Consider the following 22,291-nt stretch of genomic DNA (forward strand, 5'->3'; position numbering starts at 1 on the left):
GCAAACAAGCAAATAAAACCGCAGTACACAATTTGCCTTGTGAAAACTAGCCCTGCAGAAAAAACACCTACAAGTGTTTTGATAGACATTAAAGGACAGCAAAGACTAGTAAAGTGGCAGCTCTGACCAGGACTAACATTTTGGATAGTTTAAGAATTCAGAGGCAGCTCAGAGCCACCCCATAAAAGACTCCATCCGGAGGTCTACATGAAACATAAGAGTTTGGGTTTTGTTTTTTGTTTGTTTGTTTGCCGCGCTCCGCCTGGCTTGCAGGATCTTAGTTCCCCAACCAGCCCTGGCAATGAAAGCGCCAAGTGCTAACCACTGGACAGCCAGGGAATCCCCCAAAGCAGTTTTGAGAAACTCTTGTCAGCAAGTGCTCCAGCCAGTTCAAAAACGCTTCCCAAATAGGACATAAGACTTTAGTGAAAACTAAGAGACCATTTAGGCAGGGTGGGAGGGTTTGTCCAGGAAACACATGAGAGTCATCAGAAAGGGGAGAGAGAAGCATGGGCAGGCATTTCCACTTGCAAGAACATGGAGGAGCTTCAGGAAAATCTTGATGAGAAAGAAACCTACAACCACCAAGAGAATCTAGCTCATAATTCCACCTTGACTGAAGCCAGTACTAACACCACCACTGCCCAGTACAGGCATACCTCGTTTTATCGTGCTTCCCAGATATTGCGTTTTTTATTGTACAAACTGAAGGTTGCATCAAGCAAATCTATCAACACAATTTTTCCAAGAACATTTGCTCATTTTGTCACTGTGTCACATTTTAGTAATTTTTAAAATATTTCAAACTTTTTCATTATTATTTTATTTGTTAGCATGAGCTGTGTAAGTGATCTTTAATGTTACTATTAGATAGTACAACTCACTGAAGGCTCAGATGATAATTAGCATTTTTTAGCAATAAAATACTTTTTATTTAAGGCATGTTCTTTCTTTAGACATCATGCTATTGCATACTTAACAGACTACAGTATTGTGTGAACATAACTTTGATATGCACTGGGAAACCAAAAAATTTGTGTAACTTCCTTTATTTCAATATTTGCTTCATTTCAGCAGCCTGGAACCGAACCTGTAATATCTCCGAGGTGTGCCTGTACGAAGGAACCCAGGGCAGCCCTGGAGGCCCCAACCAGGTCTTCCGTGACCACCCTAGTCTGCTCCTTTGTCTACAAGACCTTAACTTGCTTTGACTTTGCTCACCCCTGGGACTTGCAGCTTCCCCAGTTGTGACCCTCAGTCCTCCCAAGGACACAGCTTGTCCCCATCCTGTGGCTCTACTTACTCCAAGAAATACCCTTCACTCCTTCTTTAACCCCCACTCCTCCCCCCACTGGACCTACCATGGTACCTCCTACAACCAAAATGGCACCCTGTTCCCATGTTACTCTAGAGCCCTCACTCGCTGAATTTGAGATTCCTCAGAAAGCTCCTCTCCATTTATCAGACAAATGGGAAATTTCAGGGGCTGTGGCTTCCCCTTGGCCCTCCCCCATGTCAACATGACCTCCTGGTTACCCAAAGATACTCACCCGTAAAGCCATCTGGCAGGGACCAAGCACATCAAGGGTGACCAAGCCTTGGAGACCAAGGCCACTCCCCTCCTCCTGGGCCCCCTGCAGGCTGGTGCTGGTGTTGGTGGAAAAGTGATAGGTATATCTGGTGCCCAGGGGGAGGTGGGGATCAGCTGAACCTGGAGGGCAGAGGACGCAGTGTCACCTTGACAATCCAAAACCTTTTGAGACTCAACTCCACGTGGACTACTTAGCCATCCTTACTGCCACCTCCCTCTCTCCTTTGGTCTATGAGCTGCCTGCTCCCAGCTCAGGGGAAGGCTGGGTGGCTGCAGACCCCAAGAGAGTGAAGGAGAAAATAAAGATAATAACAATAAGTGCTTAATAAATGTTACCCAGTGTTCTAGGCCCTCTTCTAAGAGCTTTATACACATCAGAGTTTTTCAGCCTTGGCAGTATTAATATTTTGGGCCATATAATTCTGTTGTGCACTGTAGGATGTTTAGCAGTATCTCCAGCCTCCACCCACTAGATGCCAGTAGCACACCCCAGTTGTGACAAGCAAAAATGTCTCCAGAATTTGCAAAATGTCCCTGGGAGATACAATCATCCTTGTTGAGGACCACTGATCTATTTTATATTAACTTATGGAAGCCTCATAACAACTTTGAGGTGGGCACTCTTATTTTCTCCATTTTACAGAGTTGGAAACCAAGGCTCAGAGAGGTTAACTAACTTACCCAAGGTTGCACAGCAGAGATCCAAACCTTGGCAGTCTGATTCCTCACCTACTGCCTTGGTGGATATCAGTGGGGGCAGGAGGTGGGTTGGAGAGATTATCCTGATCTTTACAGAAAACAGAACTGTAGGGCTGGCCAGTCTGGAGGTATTGGAGGTAGTGGGGAGGTGAAGTAGGTGCTCTGGGGAAGATCAGATCTAGGGAGCAGAGTCTGTCATTCTTTCTTTCTTTCTTTCTTTTTTATTTATTTTTTTAATTGAAGTCTAGTTGATTTACAATGTGCCAATCTCTGCTGTACAGCAAAGTGACTCGGTTATACACATATAGATATTTTTATATATTCTTTTCCATTATGGTTTATCAGAGTCTATGATTCTTGAACCTTCTACTTAGACCAGCGGACCAATTGCAAAATACTATTAAATTATTAATTATGACTCCTCACCCTTTTCCTGAGCCTGGAATTGAATTAACACATTCATGTTAATTTCTTTGTGCTCAAATATAACCACATCTCACATTCCCAAAATGCTTCTTTCCAAACAATTTGCCCCAAGTTTCTCTAATCTACTCCACCCCAAGATGCAAATAGAATCACTTGGCTAAAGTCTTTTACTCCACCTGGAGACCACAAGGTATGAGGAAAAAGCCCAGGGGCCTCAGGGCTGGGATGGCTTAAGGCCATTGTAACCTGAGGGTGCTATTTGCTTCTCTAAATGCTGGGGACTTGGTGGCCTTTGCAGAACGTGTCTTGCTCCTCCCAAATGGCCTCCCTGGGAAGGTGGCCAAGGCCCTCTGGGGTTGTCCCTAATCACACCTGGCAGTGGTCAGCTTCGCCTCCCCCGCCCTGTCTCAGGTTCAGGGTCACCAGAAGTGTGATAAGGTCTCCGGAGAAACTTGCTCACCTGAGCATGAAGTCATGCAGGAGGCCGCCTGCTCCACCAGCGAGTCTGGAATTTCTGAAATCACAAGTCAGATGGAACCAGGGCAAGGCCAGGAGGAGGCAGGCGACAGCCCCACCCCATGGGCTGCTGACCTGCTCTTGAAAGAGGACATTTAAGGGTCTGGGGGCCAAGGGGACAAAAAGAGATCATTCCACCTCTCCTCTCTCTCATGGGGCTGGGAGTCACTCCCTGCCCCGTCCCCACCCTGCTCTTCCCCATCTTGGGCACTGGCACCACCGTCACCCCATTGCTGGAGCTGGTACCTGGGAGTCGTGTGTGCTTCCCCTCTTTTCCCTTATCATCACCCCAAGTCCCATGTGTCAGCAAGTGCTGCCAATTCCATCAGGTCTCCCTCCCTCCCTCCATCTACCCATCCATCCCCCCCTCTATTCATTCCTCCCTCCCTCCATCCTTCTGTCTCTCCATCTCCATCACCATCACTCTAGGCAAAGCCACATCTTCTCTCACCTAGACAACTGCAACAGCCTCCTAATTATCCCCCATGTCCACGGTTCATCCCCCACAGTTAGTCATGTTTTAAAAGTCTAAATCCAATCACATCACTCCCTGCTTAACAGCCCCTAAGTCTCCCCCCACCCCACCCCAACCCATATGCACTCATAATAAAATCCTTCCCATGAGAGCTGGCCTCTGTCTGCCCGCCTCTGGCCACATCTCACCCCCACTCCTGACCTCCAGCCATGCTGGTCCTTCTCCATCTCAAGGCCTTTGCACATGCTGTTCCCTCTGGCCTCAACACTCTTCCACCTGCTCTCACATCCTAGGCTCCTTCAGGCCTCAGCATAAACATCTCTCCCTGGTGACTCTCCTGGTGGTCCAGTGGCTAAGACCTGAGCTCCCAATGCAGGGGGCCCGGGTTCAATCCCTGGTCAGGGAACTAAATCCCGTATGCCACAACTAAAGATCCCACATGCCGCAACTAAGACACAGCACAGCCAAATCAGTCAATCAATCAATCAATAAAACATCTCTCTCTGTCCTCACCTGTCAGTGTCTATCTCTGATACAGACCTGGTAGTCTATCTTAGCATCCTATTCTCTTCATAAGGCTTGTGAAACTTTAATGATTTCATTATCTTGGTCACCTTTGTCAAAATTGTATCCCCCAGCTCCTGATCCCCAGGACAGACGGGAATGATTAAATGAATGAATACAACTAACACTTGCACAGCAGTTACCGTGTGCCAAGCACCGTTCCAAGCAATTTATACATTAAACGCCTTCAATCTCCTGAGAATCCCCTGAGGTAAGGGCAGTTATTATTCCCATTTTACAGATAAAGACACTGAGGCACAGAGACTGAGAGCACACAGTTAGGAGGGGAGCCAGGGTTTCAACCCAGGCACCCTGAGTCCACAGCCTTAACCACTACATTATCATGAAGGAATAAGTGAGTGAGTGAATAAAGGAACAGGTGAACCAACAAAGGCAAGACCGAGAGGATACAGCAGTAAAGGATGGTTATCTAGTTTGGTTCCCCAGCAGATCTCGTAATACCTCATTTAGCCACCATCTAAGCTGCAGAACAACCAGAGTATGAACAGAACGGCCAGGGACCTCCTCATGCTGCCGAGGACACCCTGCAGCGGCTGCTCAGACCACCTGCCTGGAAAGGGTCAGCATCTCTCCATCTGCCCGTCCCAACCTCACCTGAAAGCCTCCCCATTTCCACCTACTGTCACTCCTCGTTTGTCCTTCCTTCCAACCACACACCTGGGCATTTCCTGGACATCATCCATACCCTTCCAGAGCAGCCTTAGCCAGGGGTCCATCTGCAGGCATTTTCATACAATGACTTTCGAATAATACCATTTCTATCCTCAAAACCACCCCACTGTGCCTCAACTGGTAATCATTACACACGCCAGCCTGTTTAATCCCTTAAGAAAAATACGCTTTCCCAGAATGGGGGGAAAGTGCATTTTATACCATTCCATTAAAACCCTTTGAAATAATAGAACATGTTAGGGTATTTGGCAGGGTTTTTTTTTTTTACCCCTGAATGTTTTGGCTCATCCAACAAAATGCTCTTTGCATTAAAGTAGAATATCAATGGATAAAATCACATTTCAAAGACATTTAAGTCAATCAGTCTCCCTTTCAACTCTCTTTCAACTCTGATCACTTGGACCCTGGGTGCCAGATTGAACATGTGTGTGCATAATCTTTAAACTCCCAGTTGTGCACAGACCCAGCATTCTGGCTTCTTTGCTCCGCCGATAACCTCTACATCTGCTTCTCCGCCCTGCTATGCCGAGGGTAATGATGCCTGCAAGCCCAGGTCCACCACGAGCTCCCAGGAGTAAAGTGTGTTCTGAGAGCATTCTGCTTGAACCAAGTCTGTTTCCCTTCCATTTCTCAAGCACTTAAAAAGACATATCTAAAGTTTAAAAAAGGTTCCAGAAAAACAAAGACCATTCGATGATCCTACTAAATAAATCAACCAAGGAGGGGAAAACAGTGAGTGCTGGGAGGTAATAAATCTTTCCATCACTTCTAGGGAGAGATCTGAAATGGATTGAAACTGATGTCATCTCTACAGCCCAGAAATGAAATCAAGTCTCATTTCAGCTTCCTCAGATGTCAGTTGGGATCCCCGTTCATTTATGTATCCAGCCAGCACAAGATTCACTAAACACCAGCTGTGTGAGAGGCAAATAGGTGAAAATACAGTGAGTAAAACAGCTGTGATGGGACCTGCACCGTCTGGGACAGTAGCCACCAGCCGCATGTGAAATGTGGCTGGTGTTATGAAGAAACCTTTAATTAAATTTAAATTAAAAACTGCGCTCAAGTCAGTTATTGGAAAACTTTTAAGTATGTTTGCAACAACTTAGTATACAAAAGTACTTTTTCAACTTGAAATTTTAAGAAATCTAAGAAGAGATCAAGTATTTGCAATGAAAATTTGGCATCCAAATTGAAATATGTTCTAAGTATAAAGTACACACTGGGTTTCAAGGAACAGGAAATATATCTTGTTAATACTTTTTATATCAATTACATTTTCTAATGATATTTTAGATATATTGGGTTAAGTACAATAACTATTAAATTAATTTCCCTTGGTTTTTTTTTACACGTTTTAAATATGGCTGCTTGAAAATTTAAAATTACATATTGGCTTGCACTGTATTTTTAATGGATAGCACTGTCCTGTACCTTCCTGCAGCAAATAGACAACAAATTAAAGTTCATTCCAGGACTTCCCTGGTGGCGCAGTGGATGAGAATCTGCCTGCCAGTGCAGGGGACACGGGTTCGATCCCTGGTCTGGGAAGATCCCACATGCCGCGGAGCAACTGGGCCCGTGCGCCACAGCTACTGAGCCTGCGCGTCTGGAGCCTGTGCTCCGTAACAAGAGAGGCCGCGATAGTGAGAGGCCTGCGCAGCGCGATGAACAGTGGCCCCCGCTCGCCGCAACTAGAGAAAGCCCTCGCACAGAAACGAAGACCCAACACAGCCAAAAATAAATAAATAAATTAATTAATTAAATTTAAAAAAAAAAGATAAGTTAAAGGGGAAGAAAATGGAACATTTAAAAAATAAATAAATAAAAATAAAGTTCATTGCACATTGCTACCCTGCATCGGAGTATTAGTATCCCTGCAGACAGCTAAGCATCCCTGCACCCAGGCTCAGGGAGTCTGGAAGTCAGCTTTTCCTCACTCAGGATTTCAGATCTGGTCTCAGTTTCCAGAGGATGTTGGGGAAAGTTGGGAGTGAGAGATGAGGGATCCACCTGTAATCTCTCTCTCCCTCCTTTTCCCCATGAAAGGCAAAACCAAGGGAGGCAGCAGAAAGCCAGGTAAACATACATTTGGCTATAAAAACGCTGTCCCAAGTGCATCTGGGCTGCCGCTCTTCCACGCCGGAAGGAATAGGGTTGCAGCAGCTTTACTTACTCCCTGAAGTCGCTGCCGTCAGCACCCAGAGCAGGACCAGACCAAGGAGACCCATGGGCGCTGGCACTGCCGCTGGCCCGAGGGAGCCCCACACAGCCAGTCTCCCTCTCCAGAGCGGCTCCGAGCAGCCCAGAAAGGAAGCTTCTTTCCCAAAGCGGAGGGCTCAGCTTCAGTTCACACTCCCAGCACAGGAGTTGGGGACGGGAAGGGGAGGAGGTGGCTTCCAGGGCAAAGACCCAGCCATTCAGAAGCCTCCAATAGAGTTCCTAGCACGAGGAGGGAGGGAGGGGGCTTCTGACCAGTGAGGGGGAAAAATCCCTTTTCAGTCTAGGGGGCAACAAAAAGGTTTGCCTCTTCAAGCCTTGGAAATGAAGCTCTCAGGGCAGAAGGCAACAGAGCATGGTTTGCCTTTTTGTGTGTGTGGTCTCATAGATATAACATAAAATTTACCATTTTAACCATTTTAAAGTGGCAATTTGGTGGCACTGACTACATTCACAACACTGTGCAACCATCACCACTGTCGAGTTCTGAGGTCTGATTTTGGGCTTGTCTTTCCCAGCACTCATGGTGGGCAAAGCAAAGAGAAGGGCCAGCCCAGCCTCGGAAACGGCTCTCAGCAGCTGAGGGGTGTTTCAATCCTTCAGGCCCAAGGCCTCCCTCCTGCATACATTAGGACCACCAGCAGAGAAGGGGCGCAAGTCCTCTGGGAGGCCGGGAGTCCTCTCACACGTGATCCCAAGCCCCACATCTACCTGCACCCTTTGATGTTTAGGCTCCAGACAGCCAAGTTCCTCAGCCACCACCTCCTTCAGCCCCTGCAGGCCTCGTGGACCAGCCCCTCCTCTTATGCACCTGCTTCCCACAATAAGTGTGCTTTCTTATAAACCACTTTACTGAGATAATATATCACACAGTTCTCCTATTTAAAGTACACAATTCAATGGTTTTTAGTATCTTCACAGACTTGTGCAACCAACAGCAGAACCAATTTTAGAACATTTTCATCACCACAAGAGATAATCCCACCCCCCCATAAGCAGTCATTCCTCATTCCTGTCACCCCAGTACCTGGTCACCACTGCTCTGCTTTCTGTCTCCATGGATTTACCTCTTCGGGTCATTTCATAGAAATGGAATCATTCAGTATGTGGCCTGTCGTGTCTGGCTTCTTTCTGTGAGACCATGCTTTCAAGGTTCAGTCGTGCTGTAGTGTGTGTCAGTATTTCATTCCTTTTTATAGGTGAATATTGTGTCATCGAATGGATAAGCCACATTTGTTTGTTCGTTCATCCCTCAATTAACAGTTAAATGTAATTTTGTTAAAGTTAAATTAAGACCCACTTGACTGGTTGACACATCATGTCTTATGGAAATAATTAATTATGCTTGTCTTTTTTTTTTTTTTTTTTGGCCATGCCACGTGGCTTGTGGGATCTTAGTTCCCTGACCAGGGATTGAACCTGGGCCCTTGGCATTGAAAGCACTGAGTCCTAACCACTGGACCACTGGGGAATTCCCTAATTACGCTTTTAGACTTGGGCCATTTTCTTTTATATTTTGAAACCAGTAATTTCACCTTCCGGTCCTCCAGCTCAAACATCTTCACTGGCTGAGTGCAGAAACCCCCATAGGGCTGAAGATTCAAACGGCCCTTCAGCTTACAGCTGCCTGGGGGCCCACGATGTGTTCTGGGGGGCTACTAAATGCTGTGAGGAAAAGCAGAAAACTACATCTGACAGGGCTGGCCTGGAGGAGCTAAAATTCTTGAAGGGAAATGAGATGCACGTGCAAAAAAGCAAGAAATGTACCAAGGAGAGCTCTGGTTAGAAAGGAATGGTTATTGTGTGGGGAGTCACTGGGAGCAATTTACAAAGGAGAGATTTCCCCGGGACTTCAAAGAATAGATAGTAATGTTACTAGAAAACTGTATACTTGCAACTAGGAAAGAAATAAGTCCTGGAGACTTAATACACAGTACAGTGATTATAGACAACAAAATGGTATTGTAAACATTGAACTTGCTAAGAAACTAGACTGAATTTTTCCCAACACTAGAAGAAATGATAATTATATGATGCAAGAGAGGTGTTAGCTAATGCTACGATGGCAATTGTATTGCAATATAAATGTATCAAACTAATATGTTGGAGGCCTTAAACTCACATAATGTCACATGTCAAATATATCTCAATGAAAAAAAAAACTGGGGGCTTCCCTGGTGGCACAGTGGTTAAGAATCCGTCTGCCAATGCAAGAGACACAGGTTCGAGCCCTGGTACGGGAAGATCCCACATGCCGCGGAGCAACTAAGCCCATGTACCACAACTACTGAGCCTGCACTCTAGAACCTTTGAGGCACAGCTACTGAAGCCCTCGCACCTAGAGCCCGTGCTCCGCAACAAGAGAAGCCACCGCAATGAGAAGCCCGCGCACCACAACAAAGAGTAGCCCCTGCTTGCCGCAACTAGAGAAAGCCCGTGCACAGCAACGAAGACCCAACACAGCCAAAAATAAATAAATAAATAAATTTATTTATTTATTTATTTATTATTATTATTTTTTAAACTGTACAGGTACAGGGCAAAGCACTCACTGAATATTAACTCATTCAGTCAAACCTCCCCGCCCGCCCGCCCCTACCAACAACAACCTGCAAGGTTGAACTAGCAGCAGCCCGTTGTACAGACAAGGAAGAAGAGACACAGAGAGGTTAAGTCACTTGCCCAAAGTCACACAGCTTGTGAGGATTTTAAACCCAGTGTTGCTCCAGAGTCCCTATTCTTTTGACTTGGGCAGCTTTGCTCAGTGGTTATCACTTCCTCCATCTCTTCCCCCAGGAGACTCTGGTCTCTGCCTGGAAGTCTGGATTCCTTCTCCTTTCACAGTCAGGAATCTGAAAGAAAACCGTGCAACCTTCCATGTGGTGTTTCCCAGTTAATACAGCGACATCACAGTCTAGGCCTGGAAAATCAGAACCACAGTGGGGGAGCCGCCCCCCAGGCCTTTCTGATGACCAGCGGGATTTGCCATCACCCAGTCTACCGGACTTGACTGGGGTAGGGCTCCGGGTATCTCTGGCCTCCGTTCCCCATGTCTGTCATTACTGGACAAAAATCTGATGCCCGGATAGGATGAAGCTCTGGGACTCGAGGACTTGATTCACAATCAGATCCTCCTAGACAAGCCTTCCCACCTCTTTCTTCATCCTCCCACGAAAACTAGGTCCTGCTTCCTCCTTGAAAGAATTTGCAGGATTGGGTTGGCAGACAACTGGAGACTGAGCTTCCAGTTCTGAAATAAGGCAGAGGATAAACTAAGGTCCATCACACCCAAGTCAGAGTTACCAAAAATAAGAAGACTTCTTTTTAAACCATCAAAAGACGCATGATTTTGCAGAGCTGCCGCGAGAGATACCCCATGGCAGAGAAGACCTGACCAGTAGGGGGCGCAGTGAGCTCTTCTTACGTGGGTAAAGGATTTCACAGAAGATTTTGTCCTTACAGCCATATTTTGTGAGACCTTATTCTTCAGAGCAGTTTTAGGTTCACGGCAAAATTGACAGGAAGGCATAGAGATTTCCCAAATACCCCCTGCTCTCGTGCACGCACAGCCTTCCCCATGGTCAGCATCCCCCATCAGAATGGTATTGTACATTTGTTACCACTGATGAACCTACACTGACACATCATCATCATTCCAAGTCCAGAGTTTACCTTAGGGTTCACCCTTGGTGTTGTACATTCTGTGGGTTTGGAGATATGTATGACGACATAGATCCACCGTTATAGTATCATACAGAGTATTTTCACTGCCCTAAAAATCCTCTGTAATCAGCCTCTGAATCCCTCCCTCCCCAAGTCCCTGGCAACCACTGATCTTTTTACTGCCTCTGTAGTTTTGCCTTTTCCAGAATGCCATATAATTGGAATCACACAGTACATAGCCTTCTCATATTGATGTCTTTCACGTAGCAATATGCATTTAGAGTTCCTCCATGTCTTTTCATGGCTTGATAGCTCATTTCTCTTTAGAGCTGAATAATATTTCATTGTCTGGATGTACCACAGTTTATTTCGCCTACGGAGGGACATCTTGGTTGCTTCTAAATTTTGACAGTTGTGGATAAAGCTGCTATAAACATCCATGTGGAGATTTTTGTGTGGACATAAGTTTTCAATTCATTTGGGTAAATACTAAGGAGCACTATTGCCGGATCATATGGTGAGAGTATAATTAGTTTTGCAAGAAACCACTAAACCCTATTCTAAAGTAACTGTACCAGGAGTTGGCTGGTGGCCTAGTGCTTAGAATTCTGGGTTTTCAGTGCCGTGGCCTGGGTTCAATCCCTGGTCAGGGAACTGAGATCCCGCAAGCTGTGCGACTCGGCCACAAAAGACAAAAACCAAAGTAGTCTTACCATTTTGCTTTCCTGTCAAAGATGTATGAGAATTCCTGTTGTTCTACATCCTCACCAGCATTTGATGTTGTCAGTTTCAGAGCCCAGCCATTTACATAAGTATGTGGTGGTATTCATTTTTGCTTTAGCTTTCATTTCCCTGATGACATATGATGTGGATCATCTTTCCATATGCTTATTTGCCATCTGTGTACCTTCCTTGGGGAAGTGTCTGTTAAGGTTTTTGGCCCAAACATTTTTTTTTTTTTTAACATCTTTATTGGAGTATAATTGCTTTACAGTGGTGTGTTAGTTTCTGCTTTATAACAAAGTGAATCAGCTATGTATATACATATATCTCCATATCTCCTCCCTCTTGTGTCTCCCCTCCCACCCTCCCTACCCCACCCCTCTAGGTGATCACAAAGAACGGAGCTGATCTCCCTTTGCTATGCGGCTGCTTCCCACTAGCTATCTATTTTACATTTGGTAGTATTTATAAGTCCATGCCACTCTCTCACTTCGTCTCAGCTTACCCTTCCCCCTCCCAGTGTCCTCAAGTCCATTCTCTATGTCTGCGTCTTTATTCCTGTCGTGCCCCTAGGTTCTCCGAACCAATTTTTTTTTTTTTTTTAGATTCCATATATATGTGTTAGCATATGATATTTGTTTTTCTCTTTCTGACTTACTTCATTCTGTATGACAGACTCTAGGTCCATCCACCTCACTACAAATAACTCAGACCTTTTTATGACTGAGTACTATTCCATTGTATATATGTGCCACATCTTCTTTATCCATTCATCTGTCGATGGACACTTAGGTTGCTTCCATGTCCTGGCTACTGTAAATAGTGCTGCAATGAACACTGTGGTACATGACTCTCTTTGAATTATGGTTTTCTCAGGGTATATGCCCAGGAGTGGGATTGCTGGGTCATATGGGAGTTCTATTTTTAGTTTTTTAAGGAACCTCCATACTGTTCTCCATAGTGGCTGTATCAATCTACATTCCCACCAACAGTGCAAGAGGGTTCCCTTTTCTGTACACCCTCTCCAGCATTTATTGTTTGTAGATTTTTTGATGATGGCCATCCTGACTGGTGTGAGGTGATACCTCACTGTAGTTTTGATTTGCATTTCTCTAATGATTAGTGATGTTGAGCATCCTTTCATGTGTTTGTTGGCAATCTGTATATCTTCTTTGGAGAAATGTCTATTTAGGTCTTCTGCCCATTTTTGGATTGGGTTGTTTGTTTGTTTTTTTTTTTTTTGATATTGACTTGCATGAGCTGCTTGTAAATTTTGGAGGTTAATCCTTTGTCAGTTGCTTCATTTGCAAATATTTTCTCCCATTCTGAAGGTTGTCTTTTAGTCTTGTGTATGGTTCCTTTGCTGTGCAAAAGCTTTTAAGTTTCATTAGGTTCCATTTGTTTCTTTTTGTTTTTATTTCCATTTCTCTAGGAGGTGGGTCAAAAAGAATCTTGCTGTGATTTATGTCATAGAGTGTTCTGCCTATGTTTTCCTCTAAGAGTTTTACAGTGTCTGGCCTTACGTTTAGGTCTTTAATCCATTTTGAGTTTATTTTTGTGTATGGTGTTAGGGAGTGTTCTAATTTCATTCTTTTGCATGTAGCTGTCCAGTTTTCCCAGTACCACTTATTGAAGAGGCTGTTTTACCTCCATTGTATATTCTTGCCTCCTTTATCAAAAATAAGGTGACCATATGTGCGTGGGTTTATCTCTGGGCTTTCTATCCTATTCCATTGATCTATATTTCTGTTTTTGTGCCAGTACCGTACTGTCTTGATTACTGTAGCTTTGTAGTATAGTCTGAAGTCCAGGAGCCTGATTTCTCCAGCTTCATTTTTCTCTCTCAAGATTGCTTTGGCTATTCGGGGTCTTTTGTGTTTCCACATAAATTGTGAAATTTTTTGTTCTATTTCTGTGAAAAATGCCATTGGTAGTTTGATAGGGATTGCATTGAATCTGTAGGTTGCTTTGGGTAGTATAGTCATTTTCACAATGTTGATTCTTCCAATCCAAGAACATGGTATATCTCTCCATCTGTTTGTATCATCTTTAATTTCTTTCATCAGTGTCTTACAGTTTTCTGCATACAGGTTTTTTGTCTCCTTAGGTAGGTTTATTCCTAGGTATTTTATTCTTTTTGTTGCAATGGTAAATGGGAGTGTTTCCTTAATTTCTCTTTCAGATTTTTCATCATTAGTGTATAGGAATGCAAGAGATATCTCTGCATTAATTTTGTATCCTGCTACTTTACCAAATTCATTGATTAGCCCTAGTAGTTTTCTGGTAGCATCTGTAGGATTCTCTATGTATAGTATCATGTCATCTGCAAACAGGGACAGCTTTACTTCTTCTTTTCTGATTTGTATTCTTTTTATTTCTTTTTCTTCTCTGATTGCTGTGGCTAAAACTTCCAAAACTATGTTGAATAATAGTGGTGAGAGTAAACAACCTTGTCTTGTTCCTGATCTTAGTGGAAATGGTTTCAGTTCTTCACCATTGAGAACGATGTTGGCTGTGGGTTTGTCATATATGGCCTTTATTATGTTGAGGTAAGTTCCCTCTATGCCTACTTTCTGGAGGGTTTTTTATCATAAATGGGTGTTGAATTTTGTCAAAAGGTTTTTCTGCATCTCTTGAGAAGACCATATGGTTTTTCTCCTTCAATTTGTTAATATGGTGTATCACATTGATTGATTTGCATATATTGAAGAATCCTTGCATTCCTGGGATAAACCCCACTTTGATCATGGTGTATGATCCTTTTAATGTGCTGTTGGATTCTGCTTGCTAGTATTTTGTTTAGGATTTTTGCATCTGTGTTCATCAGTGATATTGTTGGCCCATACCTTAATTGGTTGGTGTGTTTTCTTGTTGTTGAGTTTTAAGAGTTCTTTGGGTACTTTGGATAATAGTCCTTGATCAGATGTATCTTTTGCAAATGTTTTCTTCCAATCTGTGGCTTATCTTTTCATTCTCTTGACAGTGTCTTTTGCATGGCAGACATTTTAAATTTTCATCAATTCCAGCTTATCAATTTATTCTTTCATGAATTATGCTTTTGGTGTCATATTTTAAAAGTCATCATTAAATCCCAGGTCCTCTAGATTTTCTGCTGTGTTATCTTCTAGGAGGTTTGTTGTTTGTTTGTTTGTTTGTTTTTTGTCTTTTAAAATATTTATTTACTTACTTATTTGGCTGTGTCAGGTCTTAGTTGAGGCACGAGGAATCTTCATTGCAGAGTGCAGGATCTTTGTTGCAGTATGAGGGATCTAGTTCCCTGACCAGGGATCAAACCCTGGCCCCTGCACCGGGAGAGTGGAATCTTAGTTACTGGACCACCAGGGAAGTCCCTTAGGAGTTTTATAATTGTGTTTTACATTTCGGTCTGCAATCCATTTTTTAATTTTTTTTTGGCCGTGCTGCATGGCTTGCAGGATCTCAGTTCCCCAACCAGGGATTGAACCTGCGTCCTCAGCAGTGAAAGCACAGAGTCCTAACCACTGGACTGCCAGGGAATTCCCTGCAATCCATTTTGAGTTAATTTTTGTGAAGGGTGTAAGTCCTGTGTCTAGATTTTTTTTTTTTCACATGTGGATGTCCAGTTGTTTCAGCACCATTTGTTGAAAAGGCTATCTTGGCTCCATTGTGCTGCTTTTGCACCTTTGTCAAAGATCAGTTGACTATATTTATGTAGGTCTATATCTGGGCTCTCTATTCTGTTCCATTGATCTATTTGTCTATATTTTCACCAATACCACACTCTCAAATTCTGTAGCTTTATACTAAGTCTTGAAGTCAGGTTGTGTCAGCCCTCTAGCTTTGCTTTTCTCCTCCAATATTGTATTGGCTATTCTGGGTCTTTTGCCTCTCCTCATAAACTTTAGAATCAGTTTGTTGATATCGACAAAATAACTTCCTGGGATTTTTATTGAGATTGCATTGAAACTATAGATCAAATTGGGAAGAACTGACATCTTGACAATAATGCGTCATCCTATCTATGAACAAGCAATCTCTCTCCATTTATTTAGTTCTTTGATTTCTTTCAGAGTTTTGTAGTTTTCCTCATGTAGATCTTGTACATATTTTGTTGGATTTATACCTAGGTATTTCATTTTTGGAGTGCTAATGTAAATGGTATTGTTTTTAATTTCAAGTTCCACAGGTTCATTGCTAGTAGATAGGAAAGCAATTGGCTATTGTATATTAATCTTGCATTCTGCAACCTTGCTATAATAGCTTAATAATTTCAGGATTTTTTTGGTTGATACTTTCAGATTTTCTATATAGATGATCATGTCATCTGCAAAGAAAGGCAGTTTTATTTCTTCCTTCCCAGTCTATATACTTTATATATCCTTTCCCTATATTTTTGCATTAGCTAGGACTGCCAGTATTATGCTGAAAAGGAGTAGTGAAAAGAGATGTTCTTGTCTTGTACCTGATCTCAGGGGGAAAGCTTCTAGTTTCTCACCATCAAGTATGACATAAACTGTAGATTTTTGTAGATCATCTTTATCATTTTGAGGAAGTTCCCCTCTGTTCCTCAGGGTTTACTGAGAGTTTTTGTCATGAATGCGTGTAAGATTTTGTCAAATGCTTTTTCTGCATCTATTGATATTATCTTGTGATTTTTCTTCTTTAGCCAGTTGATGTAATAAATTATATTAATTGATTTTCAAACGTTGAACCAATCTTGCATAGTTGAGATAAATCCTGCTTGGTCATGGTGCACAATTCTTTTTATACATTATTGGATTTGATTTGCTAATATTTTGTTAAGGTTTTTTGCATCTATGTTGATAAAAGATATTGATCTGTAATTTTCATTTCTTGTAGTGTCTTTGTCTGGTTTTCATAGTAGGGTAATTCTGGCCTCCTAGAATTAGGGGATTATTCCCTCTGCTTCTATCTTCTGAAGGAGAGTGTAGAAAATTGGTATAATGTATTCTTTAAATGCTTGGTAGAATTCATCAGTGAACCCACTGGGCCTAGTAATTTCTGTGTTGGAAGGTTATTAATTATTGACTCAATTTCTTTAACAGATATAGTTCTGTTCAGATTGTCTATTCCGTCATGGGTGAGTTTTGGCAGATTGTGTCTTTCAAGGAACTGGTCCATTTCATCTAGGTTATCAAATTTATGGGCATAGAGTTGTTTATATTCCTTTACTATCCTTTTAAAGTCCATGGGATGTGTAGAGATGTCTCATCCCTCATTTCTGCTATCAGCAATTTGTGTCCTTTCTCTTTCTTTCTTAGTTAGCCTGGCTAGAGGCTTGTCAATTTTACTTATCTTTTCAAAGAACTAGCTTTTGGTTTTGCTGATTCTCTCTGGTTTCCTGTTCCAACTTCATTGGTTTCTGCTCGAGTTTTTATCATTTCTTTTCTTCTGCTTTCTTTGATTTGCTCTTCTTTCTAGTTTTCTCAGGCAGAAGCCTATTGATTCTAGATATTTCTTCTTTTCTGATATATGCATTCAGTGCTATAAATTCCCCTGTAAGCACTGCTTTTATTGAACCCCACACATTTTGATAAGCTGCATTTTCATTTAGTTCAAAATACTTAAAATTTTCTCTTGAGATTTCTTTTTTGACTCATGTGTTATTTAGAAGTGTGTTTCAATCTCCAAGTATTTAAGGATTTTTCTAGCTGTCTTTCTGATATTGATTTAGAGTTTAATTCCATTGTGATCTGAAAGCAGACCTGTATGACTTCTATTTTTTGCCATATCTTTTGTCTTTGAAATAAAGTCTGCTCCATGTTAGCTGTTAGTGAGACTGGAAACGCCACGGTTGGAGGGGAGTGCTAGCTCATCTCTTTACTTTTTCAATTAGCTGTGTGATCTTAGAAAAGTCACTTGATATCTCTGGACTCATTTATTCATTGGCAAAATGAAGAGGTTGTAAATTACTGCTTAAGTGTCTTCTGGCTCCATATTATGTTCAAGTGGAAAAGAGAGAGGCCAGAAAGGAACCCAGTACACATGGGAATTATCACATGATGAAAATAGCATCACACATAGCTGGAGAGACAGATTATTTAATAAATGGACAAAGTATATGAGCATCCTGTTCACAGAAAACAGTGCATAAATAGATTTTCATCAAACTAAAAGAGGCTCAACCTCAGGCATAAAAGAAATACAAAATAAAGCTACCAAGTGAGTTTCTTCAAAAGTCAAACATACACCTGCCATTTGACCCAGCCACTCCATTCTGAGATATTTAACCAAGAGTAAAGAAAGCACATGTCCATGCAAAGACTTGGACACGAATATTCATAACAGCTTTGTTTGTAAAGCTCAAAACTGGAAACAACCCGAATGTCCATCAATAGGTGAATGGATAAACGTATTTAGTACATCCATACAATGAAACACTATTCAGCCATAAAGAGAAACAAACTTTTTTTTCTTGGCCACGTGACACGTGGGATCTTAGCTCCCTGACCAGAGATCGAACCTGCGCCTCCTGCAGAGGAAGCATGATGTCCTAATCACCGGACTGCCAGAGAACTCCGGAGAAACAAACTATTGGTACATAAAACAACATAGATGAACCTCAAAATAATTATTCTGAGGGACTCCCCTGGTGGTGCAGTGGTTAAGAATCCGCCTGCTGGGCTTCCCTGGTGGCGCAGTGGTTGAGAATCTGCCTGCCAGTGCAGGGAACACGGGTTCGAGCCCTGGTCTGGGAAGATCCCACATGCCGCGGAGCAACTGGGCCCGTGAGCCACAACTACAGAGCCTGCGCGTCTGGAGCCTGTGCTCTGCAACAAGAGAGGCCACGATAGTGAGAGGCCCACGCACCGCGATGAAGAGTGGCCCCCGCTCACCACAACTAGAGAAAGCCCGCGCACAGAAACGAAGACCCAACATAGCAATCAATCAATCAATCAATCAAATAAATCTTTAAAAAAAAAAAAAAAAGAATCCGCCTGCCAATGCAGAGGACATGCATTTGATCCCTGGTCCGGGAAGATCCCACATGCTGCAGAGCAACTAAGCCTGTGCGCCACAACTACTGAGCCTGTGCTCTAAAGCCTGTGAGCCACAACTACTGAGCCCACGTGCCACAACTACTGAAGCCCACGTGCCTAGAGCCCATGCTCCACAACAAGAGAAGCCACCGCAATGAGAAGCCTGCGCACCACAACGAAGAGTAGCCCCGGCTCGCCGCAACTAGAGAAAGCCAGCGCACAGCTGCGAAGACCCAACACAGCCAAAAATAAATAAATAAATTTATTTTAAAGAAAAAAATTATTATTATTATTCTGAAAGAAGCCGGGGCAGGGGCAGGGAGTACATGCTGTATGTCTCCATTTATATAAATTCTTGTCTTTTGAAGTTTTTTTTTTTTTTAATACTTATTTATTTGACTGTGACGGCTCTTAGCTGCGGCACGTGGGATCTAGTTCCCTGACCAGGGACTGAACCCAGGTCCCCCTGCATTGAGAGCGTGGAGTCTTAGCCATTGGACCACCGGGAAAGTCCCTATATAAAATTCTAGAAACTGAAAATTTGGAAAACAGATCACTAGTTGCATGGAATGGGGAATTTACATAACAAAGAATGCGCAAACTTTTGCGAGTCATGAGTATTTTCCCTACCTTGATTGTGATCATGGTTTTACCAGTATAAACCTGTCAAAATGTATCACATTGTATTCTTTAAATATGTGTGGTTTGCTGTATGTCAATTATACCTCAATAAAACTCTTTAAAATCTACCATGTGATATCCTATTCATCCACCAGATAGACAAATATAAAGCACTGTAACAAATGGTCTTCTGGCTGCACTGTGGAGAAACAAGCATTCCATGCACTAACATCAGGGCAGAAATCAGCACAAACTTTGAGGAGGAAATTTAGCAGCTGCTAAAATTTAAATGCACTTACTTTGGACCCACTTTTAGAAAACATTTTTTTTTTTAGGAATTTACCTAGTTTTTTACTACTGCTATAACACACATTACCACCACTCGAATGGCCGAAAACACCCATTTATGATCTCAAAGTCCTGGAGGTCAGAAGTCCAGGTGCAGCAATGGCTCAGCTGCTTCAAACCTCACAGGCTGAGATCAAACTGTTACTTGTTCCTGGTGGATCCTTCCTTCCAGGGAATTTTACACGTTGAAAAGAAAACCCTCGTATTTTCTCTCTTCCTTCTGTCTTGTCTTTTAACATACAATGGTGCCCTAAAATATGCGACACTGTGCCTATTTTTTCTTTAATAAAAGATCACAGATCTGACTTGTTCTATTCTGCAGCTGCGTACTACTCCACTGTGTGCTTCCACGTGCTATTTACGTAATCCGCCAAGGGCTGTGTTCCTTTCTGGAGGCTCTAGGGATTGTCGATGAAAAATTAATCGTTGATCTAAGAAAGAAATGGACAATTTTATTCAAGCCAAATTTGAGGATTATAACCCAGGAAGAGCGTCTCAGAAAGCTCTGAAAATTGTTCTGCCCGTTAGAAGTCAAGGCACAGTTATATAATTTTTTTTTTTTTTTGAGACAGAGGGCTGTACATCAAATGACATGTTATTGACAGTTTACATAATCCAGATCTAAGCATCACTGGGGTGGGTCATGTGACCCCTCACAAGCTCAAGAAGGAATGTCATCTTTTAAGGAGTTGTCTTGGTGATGCTGGGAGCATGTTGTTCTTTATGGCTGAGCAGGTGTTGCTGCTGATGGGGAGGTTTGGTTGAAACACGGATGCAGACACACAATGCACTGCGGGGAGAGAGGAGGCCAAAGGGCAGAGAAGAATTTTTATGTTTGAATTTTCTGGTCTTGCCATAAAATATGAATTTTATTTCATTGGATGAATCTGCTTCCAATCTCATTCAGGCTGTTGACAGAGCCCGGTTCCTTGTGATCTTAGGACTAAGGTCTCCGTTTCTAGCTGGGAGCCTGGCTTTGCTCCCAGAGGTTGCCCACATTCCTTCTCAGGCCTTTCTCGTGGCCCCTCACATGCTTTGAATATTTCCTTCCATTACATCCTTCTGCTTCCAGCCAGAGAAAGTTCTCTGCTTTTAAGGGCTCATGTGATAGATTGGGAGTATTTGTTTCCTATGGCTGCTGTGATAATAAATTACAAGAAACTTAGTGACTTACAACCACACACATTTATTCTCTTACTGTTCTGGGGGTCAGGCGTTTGACAAGGATCTCACTGGACTAAAAAAATCAAGGTGTTGGCCGGGCTGATACCTTATGGAGGCTCTGAGTGGAGAGAAGCCATTTCCTTGCCTTTACCAGCTTCTGGAGGCTTCCTACACTCCGTGGCTTATGGCCCTTTCCTCCATCTTAAAGTGCATCACTCCAATCTCTGCTTCAGTTCTGGCACACCTGCTCCTCTGATTCTGACTTCTCCTGCTTCCCTCTTTTAAGGACCACTGTGATGACAGTGGGTCCACCTGGATAATCCAGGAGAATCCCCCAACTCAAGGTTTTTACCTTAATCACATGTGCAAAGTCCCTTTGCCATATAAGGTAACATTCACAAGTTTGGGAGATCAGAATGTGAATGTATTTGGGGGCCATTATTCACATTGAGTTTACCACATTGAAACCACCCAGATAACCCAGGAGAATCTTCCTGTGTTAAGGTCTATAAACTTAATCCCATCTGCAAAGTCCTTCTGGCCTTGGGCTATGACATATTCACAGGCTCCAGAGACTCATGCGTGGACCTCTTCAGGGGCCACCTCCCCACCACATTATCCTACAACTGTACTTGCTTGTGGGGAAAACGGTAAATCTGTTACCCGAAAACTGGGTTCGCCTCTTGGTGGGCATCAGGCCAAGAGACACACCTAAAGCCAAAGATCAGGAGAAGGATTTATTACTTTATCAAGTGAGGAGAACACCAGCGATCTTTCTCAAAGCAGTGTCTCCCCAAGAACAAAACTGGAGAAATTTTAAACTAAGGGTACATGCATATTCATGAAGGGGCTTGAGCAGAGGAAAATTCAGCATAGAATTGGTCGACAAGAGTCCAGCTTTAGCTGATTGAAATCAGGAGGGTCAACATCATCATTCCATCCACCACCTGGGTGGGGGCCTTAGTTCCTACAGAAATCAAACACTGTATCAGATTGTTACCTACATCCCTTGAGGAAGAACTAGGATTCAGTTTTATTGCTGAACTATTGTTTCTTGACTGCTTTTCCTTTGTTCCTGCATTTCTTCACTTCCCGTAGGATGATTAATTACTGAGACTTGTTCAAGGGCAAGCCTTGTGGCCAGGCTTAGATCACAAAATGGCTTAGGCCAAAAATGGCTCCTTTTATGTCAAGAAAAGCCGTGCCTGGTTCTTTCTCCAGGGACCCACTATCCTATATGCTTACAAATCCACAAGATCTTTCACAGCATTATTGCCTGTGATAGCCAAAGACTGGAGACCATGTCCTTTGTACGAGGTCGGGTGAATTACACAAAGGACATGTATATCCACACAGTGGAGTTGTATGTACTATGGACAAAAATGGGCCAGATCCGTAATATTTTGTTAAAGAAAAAAAAAAAGCAAGATTCAGGGTGTTGCATGTTATATGCCACCATTGTATGTTACAAGATAGAAGAGAGAAAATACCCTTGTTAATGTATAGAACTCGCTGGAAGTGAAACAGGAGGGAAGGGGGCAGGGCTCAACCTTTGAAAGAATGACATAGACTGAGGACATGATATAAACTGATTAAAACCAAATGGGC

General features: G+C 42.9%; 1 protein-coding gene across 3 annotated transcripts in view; it reads right to left on the bottom strand.

Moving 5' to 3' along the window:
* Positions 1-22,291, bottom strand: part of LOC309613205 (uncharacterized protein) — a 179,109-nt gene that overhangs the window by 149,088 nt on the left and 7,730 nt on the right. For all 3 annotated transcript variants that reach the window (XM_082359761.1, XM_082359759.1, XM_082359760.1), the window contains exons 2-3: positions 3,177-3,230; positions 1,551-1,711 (exon numbers count right to left, since the gene is read on the bottom strand). In XM_082359761.1, the coding sequence (XP_082215887.1) occupies positions 1,551-1,711; positions 3,177-3,192 (177 nt within the window). In that variant the 5' untranslated portion in view covers positions 3,193-3,230. The remainder of the gene's footprint in view (positions 1-1,550; positions 1,712-3,176; positions 3,231-22,291) is intronic.

Source organism: Balaenoptera borealis (assembly GCF_965194805.1).
Source record: "Balaenoptera borealis genome assembly, chromosome: 16".
NCBI classification, from domain to species: domain Eukaryota; kingdom Metazoa; phylum Chordata; class Mammalia; order Artiodactyla; family Balaenopteridae; genus Balaenoptera; species Balaenoptera borealis.